General features: G+C 61.2%; 2 protein-coding genes across 9 annotated transcripts in view; one reads left to right on the top strand and one right to left on the bottom strand.

The window, feature by feature from the left end:
• The first annotated feature begins 129 nt into the window (after window positions 1–129).
• On the top strand, window positions 130–6,869 carry AMH (anti-Mullerian hormone). Its single transcript, XM_056335514.1, has 7 exons — window positions 130–1,507; window positions 1,863–1,994; window positions 2,172–2,853; window positions 3,867–4,042; window positions 4,717–4,840; window positions 4,980–5,169; window positions 5,318–6,869. The coding sequence occupies exons 3-7, from the start codon at window positions 2,247–2,249 to the stop codon at window positions 6,231–6,233; spliced, it is 2,013 nt and encodes a 670-aa protein (XP_056191489.1). The 5' UTR covers window positions 130–1,507; window positions 1,863–1,994; window positions 2,172–2,246; the 3' UTR covers window positions 6,234–6,869.
• Window positions 6,870–6,925: 56 nt separating this feature from the next.
• The window catches only part of LOC130147798 (submandibular gland secretory Glx-rich protein CA-like), a 34,519-nt gene continuing 25,617 nt past the window's right edge, over window positions 6,926–15,827 (bottom strand). For 3 of the 8 annotated variants that reach the window (XM_056335500.1, XM_056335501.1, XM_056335502.1), the window contains 6 exons: window positions 10,909–10,955; window positions 9,892–10,054; window positions 9,214–9,366; window positions 9,068–9,130; window positions 8,746–8,933; window positions 6,926–8,616 (listed from right to left, as the gene is read on the bottom strand). In XM_056335500.1, coding sequence (XP_056191475.1) covers window positions 8,116–8,616; window positions 8,746–8,933; window positions 9,068–9,130; window positions 9,214–9,366; window positions 9,892–9,988 — 1,002 coding nt within the window. In that variant the 5' untranslated portion in view covers window positions 9,989–10,054; window positions 10,909–10,955 and the 3' untranslated portion in view covers window positions 6,926–8,115. Of the gene's footprint in view, window positions 8,617–8,745; window positions 8,934–9,067; window positions 9,131–9,213; window positions 9,367–9,891; window positions 10,080–10,908; window positions 10,956–15,827 lie in introns of all 8 variants that reach the window. The other 5 variants (XM_056335504.1, XM_056335503.1, XM_056335506.1 and 2 more) reach the window with 3 other exon arrangements.

Here is a 15,827-nt window from a genome sequence, read left to right as displayed (position 1 = left end):
TTGGTTAGAAATGGTGCCCTGTGTTCACTTTCTTTAGCCCTTGGATAGATAAAACATTCCCCGTCCGGTTACATTTTGGAAATGCTCCAAAGAGGAGGCAAAGGATTGGAAGTCTCTGGGCGCCTCGCTTCCTCCTGACTGAGCAGCGACATCGAGCTCCGCTCAGCTGCGTTGGCTTCACTTGCTGCCCCTTCTTAGGCTGCTTGATGTGTAGCCCATAAATTACCAGTTAATCAGTTGCTATTCAACTGAAATCCTTGATTAAGCTGTTCATTCAGGGCTGGGGAGACTTGTCATAGAGATGTGGAAAGGATTCTGTTACTGCATCACCCATACCCGCAGCGGCGGGCAGAATGGGGGGCGAGCAGAATTTTCTAAATTCAGCTTTTTCTGTCTTCCCGCTAAATGACGGTTGCAATTGGGAAGGCGTCACTCCTGCTGCATTTGGAAACCTTTCCCCTCCCGGTGCCGGAGCGCTGTGCCGTAGCTCAGGTGTTGGCAGCTGGAAGCTGGAAACATTTCTCCTGAGGAAATTGGTTTGGGCTGCTGCTCAGGAGTCCTTGAAAAGCACCAGATCAGGTTTCGTTGACAATTGAAGACCCATCCTTGCCCGGTAAGCAGGTGCTTAGCTCCTGCCTGCTGCACACTAGGCTGGTCATGCCAAACGTGGGCTCACGGACGGTGCTGGTGCTTTGTCGGTGGCAGTGTCGGGGATCTCCAGATGTTTAGTCAAAAGAAATTACCAAAGCTGCAGTGATACCAAATCCTAGTTTGTTACTACAATTCATTAAATGTTGTCTGTGCTATTATGAAGCACCTGCTGTCTGATTTTTATTGTATATATCCTCCCACTACGAGACTAGTTTTGGCAAGCTTTTAGTTCTCTGTGGTTTTATTTATACTAAACGTTTCCTTCAAAAAAATACCATTTGGTTCCCATTAAAAACCGGAAGTTCTGAGATTTCTCCTCTGTCCTTTCCAGGATTCCTTTCGCCGCACTGGGTGTCTGTGTGGGATGCGGGGCGGCTCGGTGGGTCACAGCACCGCCGGGGCTGGGCTGCTTGCCCCAGCCTTGCCCTTGGCCAGTGCCTGGCTGGTTCCACGGAGCGCGGGGGCTGCAGCCCTGCAGCTGCCTGCCCCTTCGACGGAGGAATCCAGTTCTTGGCCTCTTCTGCTGGCCTGACACAGGTCCTGCTCGATCCCACCCACCGCGTGTCCAGCCCTCGCTGGCCTCACCGCGCCGGCAGCACTTTGGGTCCAGCTGAGCTGGCCCGATGGCCGAGTGGGCTGGCGGGGGGTCTCCCTGGTGCCGGTGTGTGCCCTTTGCCACAGCTGCTGTGGGACAGGGGGGTCTGCCTCACCGGCCCCATGGTGTGGTGCTCGTGGCCCTCCCCAGCTCGGCTCTGTGGTCCGTTTATGATGTGCTGGAGCCAGATCCTGAGCTCTGAACTGCAAAGTCCTGGAAACTCAGAGAAAAGTCTGAACATGCAGTGGGAATTCTTTGTGGGTACGTTTCCCCCTGCCCTCCGTTGCCAAAAACCCCCTGAGATCTTTGGGTGGCGGGGGAGGTTTCTCCATGGGGCGCTAGGTAGGTGGTAGTTCCAGGCATTACCGTGAGTATTGGCATCTCACAGAGAGAAAAGCCCTTACAAAGTGTTGTAAGACTTGCTAAAGGCAGCTCCTACGTGTTTGCAGCCGCAGGTGGCTGCTGCACCCGCGAGGTTCTTCACAGCCTGGGCCTTGGGGTGGGCTAGGAGCCCGTGTGAGGTACCGGCTGAGGGGGAGGCTTTCCAGCCGAGAGGAGAATGCTTCCCATACATTTACTTAGTTTCTGTCCGTTATCTTTATCTGCCTCCTCCTAGTCCCGCTAATTCTTCCCTCTTGGTGTTTCACTGCTGATGGGAATAGTACGTGCCGGTCCCCAAGAAGATCCAAGCCTCGATGTCCATCCTCCTTTAGAAAACATCTGAAGTCAAGGACGTGCATCCCTACGAGTAAGAGAAACAGCTTTACTTTGTTTTACGTTTTCAATACGAGATGCAAACCCAAAAATAGCAAAAAAAAAAAGTTTCTTTGAAACATCCCTCCCTCCTCTCCAGCATGACAGCCTTTGAGTTGCTCAGGGGAGGTGTGTTGTGCATTGTCAACTCAAGGCCACCGCTTTTTAAAAGGGAGACGCCGTCCTCCCCTTCTGCCCCAGCGCTTTGGGACGTGTGAGCAGCTCTGGGAGCAGCGGGAGTGGGAAGATGAAGGTGGCTCTCGGGGTGCTTGTGCCGTGCCTGGTGCTGGTGCTCCCCTCTGCAGCGCTCCCAAGGAAGGGGAGCGGGGGGGAAGGGGCTCCCGCAGTGATCCGCCTGGAGCGGGGGCTGCCGGCAGAGCTGGGGCTGGAAGCAGAGGAGGGAAAGAGAGAAAATGTGAGTTTGCAGGAAGGAGGGCGACCCAGCTCGGCAGCCAGAGCCAGAGTGGCTGCTGCTGCTGCTCCCCTCTCCCCGCAGCCCGACCCGGGAGCAAAATGCCCGCAGGGGGTGGCGGAGGCTGGGGGCACCCCCTGGCCGGGCTCCATCCTGCACCCCTGGCCGCTCGGGGGGCTGGAGGGGCCAGTGTGCAAGGTGAGAATGGACCAGGGTGGGCCGGCCCCGAGGCACCTGGAGGTGGTGGGTGTTCTCACTCACTACGAAAGCAACTTCATCAAGCTGTTGAGCCAGCGCAGCAGCTGGGACGAGAGTGACCTGCGGACCTTCGGGCTGTGCCCGGCAGGGGAGGCGGGTGCTGCGCTGCAGCCCCTGAGGCACATCCACGCGCACGTGCTGGAGCCGGGGCAGGATCGTTTCCTCGTGCTGCACCTGGAGGAAGGTCGGTACAGAATCCCTGCGCCAGGCCAAGCGGAGCGGGCGGACGCAGGTCTCGGGGATGCTGTTTGCTTGTTCTCGTTCAGGGTTTTCAACACCGGGTGATGTTTGCGGGGTTGGGTTCCTTTTGAGATGAGCAGTGCAATGCGGTGCCTTCGTGGGGACGGGTTTAGGAAGCTTTAGCCGTGATGCCAGCCTGGGTGCTGTGGGGTGCCCTGTGCCTGCCACGTTCTTGGTGGCTCCTGCTCTGCCGTGATGGGGGTTTCTCACTTTCCGCCTTAATGACGCGGGTTGGGGCCCCGGCCCAGCTCTGACTGGGAAAAGACGGGAGAGGATGGGATGAGCAGAGCTGGCGGGTGCTGCTGTGGGCTGAGCACGTGCCGCACTCACGCTTGGTGCTGCCGGAGGGTCCCGGGCTTGTGGGGGCAGCTGCAGCCTCGCGCGAAAACCAGCGAGGCGCCTTCCTCTGCCCTGTCTCGGTCAGTGCCGTGATCGAGGGAGAAACCCCCGGCTTTAATCCGCCCTCCTGCGTAGCGGGAAGGTCACAGTTGTTTGTCTGTTCTTGGAATCTCTTCCTTCCCTCCCGGATTTTGGATTTTCAGCCAAACCCCCAGTACCTGGCAGCTGGGGATGTGGCCCTTCCCCAGGCGGTGCCGCTGGCTGCAGCGTGACGGCCACGATGTCCCCAAGTCCCTGAGGAGCTGCCACGGGAGGAGACGTTTCCGTGGGTGGGGGTCTGCCCAGGAAAACCTGCCGGAGCGGCTGCGGGAGCGGGGCAGTGCCCATCTTGCCACGGCTGCAGAGTTTGCCCCCTGCCCACCGCCCTGAGCCAGGGAGGGGCCCCCACGTCCCCCTACCCCGTCAGCTCTGGCCCACGTGCTCCGGCCGCCGTGGAAGCGGTGCTGGGCCTGAAGCCCCCTCCTTGGTGCTGGGCCCGAAGCCCCCTCCTCGCCCTGGCCCCACAGGAGCCACGGCGGCCGGGGGGGGCCTTCACCTCCTCTCTCTGCTCCTTTCCAGTGAAGTGGGAGGCGCGGGTGCTGCTGCGGTTCAAGCTGGCGTTCCAGGCGGCCGTGGGCCGGCGGCTGGGAGAGCTGCGCGCCGCTTTGCTGCTCTTCTACCGGGGCAGTGGGGCGGGGGGCACCGGCCCCCGCGGGGGTCTGCTGGCTGCTGGCACCGGGCTGGCGCGGGAGCAGGTGGGCGGCCGGAGGATGCGGTGTTGGGGCGGCCGGGCAGCGGGAGGGGGTGTCACAGCTCTGCTCCCCAGTCCCTTTGCCATCCCTCTCCCAGTCCCTTTGCCATCCTCTCCTGGTCCCCATTGCTGTTTACTCCCAGTCCCTGTGCCACTGCCCCCCGCTCCCTGTGCCACCCGCCCCCCGCTCCCTGTGCCACCCTCGGTCCCTGTGCCCCCCCCGTCCCTGTGCCCCCCCGCCCGCTCCCGCTGGCCCTGCAGATGGTGCTGTTGCCCCGTCCCCGGCTCCCGGCAGGGGCAGGGGGGGCAGCCCGGGGTGCCCAGCCCGCTCCGGGGGTCCTGCCCGCCCCCCCGGGCCCACCAACATTGCCGGGGGCAGCAGCCGCTGCCGGGAGAAGCGGGGCGGGGGCCGGGCTCGCTAAGGGGTCTCTGCCCGCTCGGGGGTCTCTGCCCGCTCGGGGGTCCCCCTGCACCCCGCGGCTCCCGGAGCAGCCCTGGGGCTGGGTGGTGAAGCCCCCCTGCCCGCCCTACCCCCGGTGGTCCCCACCCTCCCATTTCACTGCTCCCTGGGCCACCGGGCACTGGGTGACCTGGAGCCAGCCGGGGGGGTTCCTCTGAGTGCCCCCCCGGTGATGTCTGACCCGCACCCCCGGCGTCCCGCGTCTCCCCTGGGTGCAGAGCCTGTGCCTGGCCGGGGACACCCAGTACCTGGTCCTGGGAGCGGCCGTAGCGTCCGTCACCCGCAGCAGCGAGCAGCTCAGCTTCCAGGCTGCCCTGGCCATCCGGCACCGCGGCCAGGGAGGTAGGGATGCCGGGGGGGGCGGGGGGTCTGCGCCCGACCGTGGGCATTTGGGTTCCTCTCAAGCCTGTCTGTAGCGAGGGGCTGTGGGGACGTGTGGGACCCCCCAGACCGGCGTCCTCACGGCTACACTCCCCTCCAGGTGCCCCCCTGCCCCCCACGGAGACCCAGCAGCTCCTGTTTGGCTCCGATGACAAGTGCTTCACCAGGATGACCCCCGTGCTGCTCCTGCTGGCCGAGTCCCTGCAGGAGGAAGAGGAGGTGGCTTTAGCCCCTTCCTCCTACCTCTCTGCCGATGGGGTGCTGGACACAGCTCCGTACCCGCAGCTCAGGTCCGTGGAAAAACACAGGGGCTGGGAGCCCGGGAGAGAAGCAGCCCCAGCCCTTCTGCCAGGGGACCGTGGTGGGAGCACGTGGGCCAGGGCCTGGCGGGACCCCTGGGGTACACAGGGACCCCGTGACTCTATGTTCTCCCCGCAGCCCAGCCCAGGCCGGGACCGAGTGGCTGCCGTCACCCACCGCCCCGAGCCCAGCCAACACATCGTCCCCAGAGCCCGGCGGCAGCAGCCAGTTCCTGGGCATCCTGACCCAGTTCATCCGCCAGGTCCTGAGCCCCTCCAGCGAGCCGCCCACCCAGCCCAGCTCCCACCACTGGCTGGACTTCCAGGTGATGGAGACCCTCCCTCACCAACTGCTCAACTTGTCCGAGGAGGCAGCGCTGGAGCGTCTGGTGCAGTCAGAGGAGCCCTCGGTGCTGCTTTTCCCCCAGGACAGTGGAGCCGTGCTGGAGCAGCACCTGGGGGGCTGGCAGCCGGAGGGGACCGTGCTGCAGCTGCTGATGGGCAAGCTGCATGCGGTGATCCAGGAGCTGAGGGACATGCCAGCTTTCCAAGCCAACATGGGGCTTTTCCAGCACCTCCTGAGCTTCTGCTACTACCCGCCAGGGCCAGCTGAGGGTCAACCCGGAGAGCGGCCGCCTGGCTCTGGGAAGATGCACGCGCTGCTGCTGCTGAAGGCGTTGCAGACGGTGCGGGCGCGCTGGCAGGAGCGGAGGAAGGTGCTGCGGCAGAACCGGAGTGCACGGCATCAGGCCCACTGCCGCCTGCAGGAGCTGACCATCGACCTGCATGACCGCAAGTTCATCGTCATGCCCACCGTCTACGCGGCCAACAACTGTGAGGGTCCCTGCAAGCTGCCCCTCTCCACCCGCGTCACCAGCTACTACTCGCACACGGTGCTGCTGCTGGGCATGCAGGAGCGGGGCTCGCCCCTCCAGCGGGCTCCCTGCTGCGTGCCCATCCGCTACTCCGACCAGCTCATCATCAGCCTCTCCACAGAGGGGCTGGAGGTCCGCAAGTTCCCCAACATGGTGGCCGAGGAGTGTGGCTGTCGGTAGAGGCACCACCCGCCTCCCCACTCACCGTCATCCCGTCCCCCCCCGCCAGTTTGCCCTCGCAGCTTGGGAGCTGGTGCTTCTTGCTCAGACGGGTGCTCCCCGCGTGTCCTTGCCCCACGGTTTGTCTCTTTAGCGCTGCTCTGGTTCTGGGTTCATCTGTAGCCGTGCTGCTCCCTGGGGGCTGCTCTCCAGCCCCACATTCCCCTGCACCTGCTCCTGATGCCCGAGGTGCCCGTGGGGCTGTGCTGCAGCGTGACTCTGACCCCACAGCGGGGTTTGGGCTGGATACGGGTGCCCCAGGGCCACCGTGGGAGGGTAAGGCTTGGCAGATGTGGCCAGGACTACGCTTATTCATCCCTTCCTTCTGTTCCCGTAGTGGCTAGGCAGGGCAGCTGTTGGTTCCGCCAAGCCCCCTGACTTGCAGCATCCTCTGGCTGTTTCCCAGCCCACGGCCCCTCGCCAAGCCCCTGCCAGCCACCCAGCTGCACCTGCAAAAGCAGAACGAGAGGCCAAATCCTCTTGCAGGGACCAGCCTTTATCTGGGGACCTGCCCCTGTGTGAGCCAGGGGCCAAGGGCTGGCAGGGTCCCGTCTGCATCGCCCTCCGCTGACCCCGCTCCTGGGGCGCTGCCAGAGCTGGGGGGCGAGGGGACGGGGGGGACAGGGAGAGGGCAGCGATCCCCTTACACCTCCTGGGCTGCTCACACCATTAATAGGAGCGGGTGCAAACGGCTGCCAAAGCACCTGCTCCGCATCCCCGCTGGCGTCAGCACGGAGAGCCCGGCTGCCCCCAGATCATCTTCCCAGCTCAGCCCAGCCCTCAGCACAACCCACTGGGGCTGCCGCAGGCTCCAAACCCCCGGGAAGCAGCTCCTGGGCTTGCTCTGGCTGCAGCCCCCTTGGTGCTGGGACCAGCCCTTGGGCTTTGCAGTGTCCCCGCGGGGCTGCCGGGGGCACGGCCGGAGCCTGGCACATGCCAGCTGTGCCCCACAGCCCACGTGGGGACCTGGGTTGGCCCTGAGCCCCTGTACAGTGGGGATGGGGGGTGCCAGAAAACACACAAACAGGACCAGGGACAAAATCTTTTCTTGTTATTCTTTTTTTAAACATTCACTTTAATACCTTATTAAAAATGAAAATAGTTTATTTTAACCTCTATTGATTTAGCAAATACTTAAACCTGTTGGGGCTGTGAACGTCTCCTGTAGTTGCTACAGCGCTGCATGATATTGCACTTGTTTTTTCGTTCCTAAAAGCGACTCTGTGAAGGCAAGGCCCGAAGGGATCCCCGGGTGATGGGCTCTCCAGCCCTGTTTTGTTACCAGCAAGCTTCGCACCACCCTGCAGCGATGGCACCGGGGTCCAGCGAGGTGGTGGTCGTCTCCCTGACGTCCCTCCGAGGATGGCTGCAGCCTGGCTTTGTTATCCCAGAATCTACTTCTCTCTTGATTTGCTTTGAATAAAACCATTTAGTCAATTGAAGAGCTACGCAGTTCAGAGGCAAAATCTGTTCATTGGGATCCCTGTGCCCACTGCGCCACCCCGATGCCTTGGGGGCCACAAGTGAAAATGAACTGCAAGAGAGATTTTGGGTGGGGATGCAGAAATAGTGCGAAGCCCGGGTGAAGAGAAGCTCCTTCCCCTGGTCCCTTCGGGTTGCCTTTGCGCATCTAATCCAGGGGGACCCAAGGTCCCTGGGGAGGCTCGTGCCAGGCTCCCGAGCTGCCCTGCCGCTGCTTGGAGATCCCAGCGTGCTGCCTGTGCTGCCGGCCCGGGATGTCTCTGGGAGCTGGCAGCGAGCGGCAGGGTGTCCTTGCCAGGGGCAGCGGCGGGGTTGGACCCCCCTGGATTCAGCATCATCGAGCCCCTCGGTCGCCCCAGCCTCAGTCGCGCCTCTTGCCCTCCCGGGGTCTGGCGGTGCCATCCTTCCCCGGGGCGGCCGCGGGCTCCCAGGGCTTCCTGCCCTTCTGCTGCCGCCAGTCCCGCTTCGGGCTCTCCGCGCCGCTGTCAGCCCTGCCAGGACGGCCCTTCCACCCCTCCTTCCTGGGCTCGTCCCGCTCCCGCCGGCTCTCCTTCCCCTCCCGGCCCCGCTTCTTCTGGGGCTGCTGCTCCGGTTCTCGGGGGGCCCTGGGGGCTCTGCCGGGCTTGTCCCCCAGCACCCTGTCCTTGGCTCGTGCCTCCCTCCGGCTGCTCCGTTCCGCCTGGGTGGCACGGCCCTCCCGGGCCTTCTCCTTCTCCTCCTTCTTCTCCAGCTTCTTCTCCCGACTCTTCTTCACCTGTGTTGTGGCCGGTGGCACGTCGGGGACATCATCTGTGGGCTCTTCGTCCTCATCATCCTCTGGTGCCGAGCGGCCAAACCACTTCTTGAAGATCCAGGGCTCTGCCTGGGAGGGGACGGAAGGGACCAGGTGCCAGTGACACAGCCCAAGGGAAGAGGACCCCTCTCCATCCCTCCCCCTGGAGACAGGAGGTGCCCCGAGGATGCCCTTTCTCCCTCTACCCCAGACCCATACCAGGTTGCTGTCAGCATCACTGTCATCATCATTGTCACCGTCATCATCACCGTCATCGTCACCATCATTGTCACCATGATCATCCTTGAACATGCTGCTCTCCGGCTGGGCAGGCTGGGTGGTCACTACTTCTTGGACCTCCTCCTCCTCGGTGCTGACCACCTCTGGGAGGGGAGAGGGACAGGCCACTGTCAGCAGGGGACAAGGCTGTTTCAGGTGTGATGTCCCAGACATGGGGTCCCCAGGGCCACCCCACTCTGGGACATGGCCCCATCTCAGCTGGATCAGGGGGGTCGGGGCAGCATGGAGCACCCGAACCCACCATGAAGGGGAGGCGGTGGAGGGTCCTGCCTGCTGCGGCTGATGCCCTCCTTGGAACACGGTGCTGGAAGAGAGAAAGGGAGAGGGGGCAGGAGGTGGCAGCAGGGTCTGGCCACCCTGCCCCCCTCTGACTGGCTCCCGGCTCACCTTGGAGCACCTGGAAGGTGACGCTGAGCAGGGCAACGACAGAAGCCACCAGGATGCACTTGTTGAGGGTGAGCCCTTCCCAGAGGAGCGGCTCTTCCGCGGGGTCCAGGCTGGGGGGCTCCACCTTCCTCTGCACGGGGAGGCTCTTGGGGACTGAGGACCCCCAAGGGAAACAGTGTTACCGGGGGAGCTGGGAAGCAGCAAAGGGCTCTGAGTTGGGGGTGGGTGGGAAGGGCTTTTAACATCTTCCTGCACTGCCCACCCAGGGCATGGGCAGGGGTAGGAGCTGCCTGCCACGCTCCCAGCAGCGGAGAGGAAGGTGTTTGCACTACAGGGATGGGGAAAAGATTGTCACGTGGGCTGAGTCCGAGGTGTTCAGGCCACCATGGCGTTAGGGCATCCTGAGGCTCGAGTGGAGAAAACCTCTGCCCATGCTCCCAGCTCTGCTGCCCCCCACCCAGGGCAGAGAGGAGGAGGAAGAGGAGGAGTGGCATTTGGCAGGTGGCTGAGAAGCCCCATCGCCATGTTGCTGAGCTCCCAGGGGACTGTGGAGAGCAGAGCTCGTTCCGTCATGCCTCCTGGGCTGGCCGGGGATGCAGGACAGGGTCTATGCCTCTGTGGCCACCTGGGGCCAGTCTGGCCATTCTGGGGCAGGGAAGGGCTTTCCTGCATGCCTACCTGGAGGCCCGGTAGTGCTGCCTTTGGCTCCCACCTTCTCTGCCCGCTTCTTCTCTGCTGCTTTCTTGTCCACGCTGAGCGGCGCTGGCTCTGGCATGCTCAGCTCAGGCTCGTCCGGATCCTGCTCAGGGATGTCAAGCCGGGTCCCTGCCTCCTCTAGCCCCTGCAGGGAGGGGGCGCAAGCATGGCTGGGGGTGTAAGAGCATCACGTGGCCCCACGGGGAAAGCAAGCAGTGTGGCTGGGTGGGGTGGGCGGCATGGTGCACATCTGGGCCCCCTCCCAGAACAAGGGATGCTCAGCATAGCTGTGGAGGGACACAGTCCCTGTGCTTGTGCTCACACTCCTTGGGTCCCCCAGGGCTGAGCCGATGCCGCCACTGGCCTTGATCAACACTAACCGGGCTCCTCAGCAGCTCCTCGAGCATCTAGCCCAGTATCTGCATCAGCAGCCTTAAAAACATGTTGGGTTTTTTGAGGTTTTTTTTGTCTGCTAAGATGGATGGAGCCACTAGCTGGCTCCGTGCAGCACGGGTGCTGGGGTGCAGCCCCTATGGGTGGGCTGGCAGCTGCTGACCCCCAGCTTGCACTTAAGCAAGCCCACCCCAGCGCAGCCCTCGGAGCTGGATTCATCCCCAGCCCAGATGAGCACGGCTTCACGCATCCAGGAGGGCAGCAGGTCGGACCCAGGGCAGCTCACCGGCAGGGTCAGAGCACCGGGAGGAGATGGGGCACACGACATGTTGGGGGTCTGGGCTCGGTGCTGCTGGGGACTGGGGCTTTGGTGGCTGGGCTGGCTGCTGGCTTGTGTCAGTGCCACCGGATTGGTGCCACAAGGGAGAGCTGCCCACCTGCACGGATCAGTGACAGCAACAGCTGAAGGATGCGGCCCTCAGCTCCCCCAGGGTGGACGTGCTGCAACACCCCACAGAGCCCTCCTGGGCTGAATACTGCTGTGGGACAGCCCCCACCCCCAGGGACCCCCCATGCACCCCCAGTGCTGGGCTGCTGCACACTTACATGGGCTCTGCTGCTCTCCCCGTCGCTGCTCACCGGCGTGTTGGCATCTGTTAAAGACAAGCACAGTGCAGTGCATTAGGTGGCGAATTCAGGGAGGTGGGAATTGCCAGGGGCTGGGGGCACGTAGCCTTCCTGCTGCCACCCACCAGCCTGCAAAGCGGGGACATCATGGCCACGTTTCCCCCTTAGTGTGGCCGGGTCACCTGTGGAAAGAGGTTTCAGACGACAAGCAAAAAGCCCCCCGGCCATCGCGGCAGCAGCTGGCAAGGCTGGGGTGTAACAGGAGCATGTGCAGGCCTGGGGCTGCTGAGACCCAAAACGGCACCATCCCAGGTATCCTGGGGGTCTGCAGCTGAGGGGGATGGTGACTTCTCTGCCAAGGCGCATGGGGGGACAAATAGCCCAGGGTGCACACAGACACCCCGAAAATGCGGCGTTGGAGGCTGGAAGGCTGGAGGCAGCTCATGCCATAGCCTAGAGAGCCAGATGAGTTCTGGGTACTGTGGAGCAACCAGACCTCAAAGAAGACCTCAAGCCACCCCAGAGAAGTGTGAAGCTCAGGGATGACTCTCAGGGCTTTTCCCAGATGTGAAATGGGAGAGAAAATCGGAGAGTCCCCAAGGCCCTGAAGCAGTTCGATGCAATGAAAGGCTGGGGAGCATGCCGGGCTCCTCGGGCTCCCTGGGGGTTTCTTTGCCCCTGGGTCTGGGGGTTTGTTACGGGGGTGAGGATGCACCAAGGTCTCAATAGCACGTGGCCTCAGCCCTCTCAGCCCCTCTGAGCGCAGCCCTCGCACTGCTGGGATCTGGATACCACATCCTTGCAAGCCCTCACCAGAAGAAGGAATTTTTGCCCCCTTTGAGCTGGATTTAGTTTACTTTCACCCAGTGGCAGAATGAACGCTGAGAAAAAATAGCAATTCCAAGGATGACATCTAAGACATAATAGTCGAAGCAAAACAAATAAGTAAGAGGAAACCTTTTGGCCAGGGAACTGTGGTCTGAAAGGTCCTTGCATTCAAGAGGAAATAAAAAAGTCTTCGATTTTGTTTCAGTGATGGTGAGTATGGTCCTTTCTCTGCTGGGAAGTGAAGGAGCTGCTCCAGGACTCGCAGTTGGCCAGGGGGGTTCCCAACCCCAAGGAAAGCACAATGATTGAGAAATTTTCCTTAAAGCATTTTCCCCCCAAGTGCTTCTTGTGCTTTTAAGCTACACAGCTATTCATGGCTTTTTTGAGCAAAGATGAGCGCAAGGAAGATGGAGGAGAGCGCGAGCCTCTGTTCTTCTTTACCCTGGCCATGGCTGATGCCCCCACGGGGTGGCCCCTCGTTGCCCTGTGACTTCACGGTGCCACCAAGACCCATCCCTGCCATGCTGTGCCCTCTCCTGTGGGGCCTCAAGCACCACGGCAGCAGTGCTGGCATGGCCACAGCCACAGCCGGCACCTCCTGGCTGCCGGCTCACGGAGAGGACAAGGTACCTTTTCTCCTGTCCTTCCTCGGCTGCCTCTGAGTGCTCCCCGCCCACCCGGGCAGCTCGTCGGTGGCCTCGGGGGATCCCAAGTCTTTCTCCGATGCCTCACAGGGACCTGCTGCCATGTCTCTTCGAGGGACTCTCACTAAACCAAGAGGGATAAAAAAAAGCGCTGGGCGGTTGGCAGGCAGCAGCACCGGTGCTGGGTGGCAGTGTCCTGCAGCACACGGCCATCCCACCACATCCTCGCTGTGGTCCCCAGTCCTCGGCTGAGCTCAGCTCCCCATCGTGGGGTGCTGGGCTGTTCCCACACCTCCATCCCTTGGGGGTCACCTGGACGGAGGAGCCCAAACTGCCTCCAGCCCCTGGGAGCACTGCCAGGCTTTGCCAGGCTGGCTGCAGGGCTCTGTGACAGCCACACCGCGACCAGGCAGGCAGCCATCCTCCCAGTGCCAAGCGCCCCAGGGCGTTGATTCAGTCCCAGAGCTGACCAGCTCTGGGTCTGGGTCTGCTCCCCTCAAGATGGGAGATGGGGGTCTGTGCACAGCAAGAGGCAGATGCATTTCAGGGCTCTACAGCCCATGCGGGACCCTCATTCCCAGCCAGGATGGGTTGTGTCACCTGCAGAACGGGCTTCCTGGGGCCCGTTCCCATCAGACCAGCTCAGGCACCGACGTACCAAGCACACAGCCACTGTCCAGGCCAAGCAGGGCAGGGATGGCCACCGATGCCAGGGACATTTTGCCTACAGCAGGGCTGGTAACCCACAGCCCCAAGCTCCAGTTCTTAATTCACACTGTCTCTGGCACAGGAGAGCTCCCGTACAACCACTTGACCCATCCATCCCCTCCATGGCATTGCCTGTGCTCCCTCAGATGCATGCTCCACACACTAGATCCTCTCTTAAACACGCAAAATTGCAGACACCCAACAAATAAACGGTTCTGCTGTGCTGCCGCTGGGATTTTTCCTGCACAAGCTCCTGAGATCGCCTCTACCGCTGACTCACATCGAAGAAACTTCCAAAAATAGTCCCCTTGCCTGCCCGGCTCTCCCTGTGCATGCTCGCATGGCAGCGCTGGGACAGGCCCCGTGGCCCCTGATCCAGGGCTGCCCAGCAGCGAGCTGAGTGCTGCCTCAGGGGCTGTGCCCGTGGGCTGCCCCGCATCCAGCTGAAAGGGTTAAAAGCCACAGAAAGTCATACCTGGGGCTCGACCACCGCTGCCTTGCCTCCAGCCCCCCAGCTGGCTCCAGCTCTCCGGGGTAATATACAGCAACAGCTGCCGAACCGTGCCGGAGCAAAATAGCACCCAATCACCAGGGGCCAGAGCACCCGTGCTCCAGCCCCAGAAAAGGCAGTTTAGCCCCAGGCACCGAAAGCAGGGGCTGCCCTAGCAGGGCGGGCACAAGGGGATGCAGCTATGGACACGGCTTGTCCCTCTGAGATCCCCCCCGCCCCATGAGGACAAATTGGGGAGAAGGGGACGTTTGGTCCCCAAGCTGGGGTCTGTGACCTAGCTGGGGGATGGACACGAAGGCCAGGGATGCAGAGGGGCTGAGCAAGCATGGTTAAGAAGGTGATGCAGGGCTGAGGAGGAGCAATCCCGCAGGACCATCAGTGCTTAAACAACCCCAGTGAAAACCATTTTTTGCCAGTGTTTAGAGTAGATCCTTTGCCCTCCGAGCCCTTTGATTTCCCCATGGTACCTGCTCCTGCAGCCAGGTCCCCAGGAGCGCTGCCACAGCCACATCTTGGGGAGGCGTGGAGGGATGTGGTCCTCACTGCAGCTTTCTGCTCATAGGAGGTAGCCAGGAGATGAAGCATCTCTCATTTGGGGAGCTGAAAATGAGCACTGGGCTCTGGACCTGCCTGTGCAAGGTTATCCAGAGCGCCCAGCTCAGCATGGGCAGGTACAGCCTCGAGCAGAAGCGCCTGTCCCAGGGGACGTGCTGCAGCTGTGGCTGGTACCAGCCCAGCACATCTTGGAGGCATCCTGCTTTGAGGACATCTCTCTTACAGAGAGCCACTTCTGAAAGGCTTCAAGTTTAACAAAAGAACCCTGAAACTGTGCCGCTTCGTGTCTGACATTTTTCTTTAGCAGAGGTCTGAAAGGTCTCTGACTGCAACATCTAAAGGAAGAATAAACTGGGCACTGGCAGCCCGGAGGGGACTCAGCCTTTCATCCAGGGCTCCGGACACCCAGCAAGACTGGGTCGTGGGCCTGCTTTAGGGCTATCCAGCAAATGAACTCAGGAACAGTCGTCTGCTTTCCAGGGCAGGGATTTCCCCTCTTTGGCAGAGACAGGACTGAGCACGCCGCAAACCCTGCTGTGGTATAAATAAAGTGCTGCAGAAGCTGAATGCAGATGGAGGAAGGGATGGAGCTGTAAACACAGCCCCCCCAGCACGCCACGGCTGCGGGCACACAGGCCAAGGGTAGTTTTCTCAGTTTTAGTCCCGCTCCAGTAAGGTCAGAGCTGTTAACTGGCAAGGCACGTTTACTTTATAGGGACGTAATGAAAGCAGAGAATCATAAATAGGTCGAATAAAAATCTCTTCTTCTCCCAGTTAATCATGTTTCCCATGGTGCTTTCAGGTTCGCAAGCTTGCTCCTGCCTCCCGTGGGCGAGCTGGTCCTCCCAGGAAAGAACCAGAGGCTGAACAGGCAACGTCTGCACACACAGAGCTCAGGCAAAACTCCCATTTTGTCCCTCCTCACCCTTTCCAGGACCTTTCAACACCCAATTCCTGCTCTGTGGAGGGACCATGAGCATTTTTGCCTCTACATGTTTAGCTCTGAGCAGTTCTCCACCGAGCTGCAAAGCCTCCATCTCCATCAGACAATTTATCCCAGGCAGATGGAGGAAAGAGATTCCCAGAGGCAAATTCTTTCCTAATCATTTGAACCCCTCAAATCCTGGCTTCTCCCTTGCCCTGAGACTGATAAAAGCGTCTCTGGGATGGGGTTAGCTCGGGGGAGGGGGGTAAACACAATCTGGCTGTGAGACCAGGCAGAGAGAAAGCCACTGGAGGAAGAGCTCAGGAGGCCAGTCAAGCCGCGTGATGGACACGGGCCCGGCTGCACACAGGCTGTGCTCCATGCCTGGGCTAAATATTGACTCCCTGGCTTTGGCTTGACAACACAAATCTGTCTTCTCTGACTTCCCAGGCTGTCAGCTTGCCTCAGATTCACATGGGTGCGTCTCCGTCCGCAGTGTGCCGGCTGCCCCCAAGGCTCTGCCGTGGCTTCATGGTTTGTGATCCAGATGGACTGAGTTGTGCTGCAGCATCCCCTTGCTTCTATGGCAACGCTCATTTATCCTCCCACCAGGACATAATCTTCTTTCTCCCCATCTTTAATAACTTGCAGTTAAAAGGCAATCATAAAGACATAAAATTAGTCACTGATTATTTTCGGCACTGGTTAGTTCTGGGGATGTATTTTG

The sequence above is a fragment of the Falco biarmicus genome, chromosome 4 (assembly GCF_023638135.1).
Source record: "Falco biarmicus isolate bFalBia1 chromosome 4, bFalBia1.pri, whole genome shotgun sequence".
Classification (NCBI taxonomy): Eukaryota; Metazoa; Chordata; class Aves; order Falconiformes; family Falconidae; genus Falco; species Falco biarmicus.
This window is presented reverse-complemented; position numbering and strand designations above follow the sequence as displayed.

Bases quoted from the DNA above. Each gene is read 5' to 3' on its own strand.
- AMH (XM_056335514.1), top strand. From the start codon at position 2,247: ATGAAGGTGGCTCTCGGGGTGCTTGTGCCGTGCCTGGTGCTGGTGCTC. The intron at 4,043-4,716 runs GTGGGCGGCCGG...CCCTGGGTGCAG, and splicing joins CCGGGCTGGCGCGGGAGCAG to AGCCTGTGCCTGGCCGGGGA. The intron at 4,841-4,979 runs GTAGGGATGCCG...ACTCCCCTCCAG, and splicing joins CCGGCACCGCGGCCAGGGAG to GTGCCCCCCTGCCCCCCACG.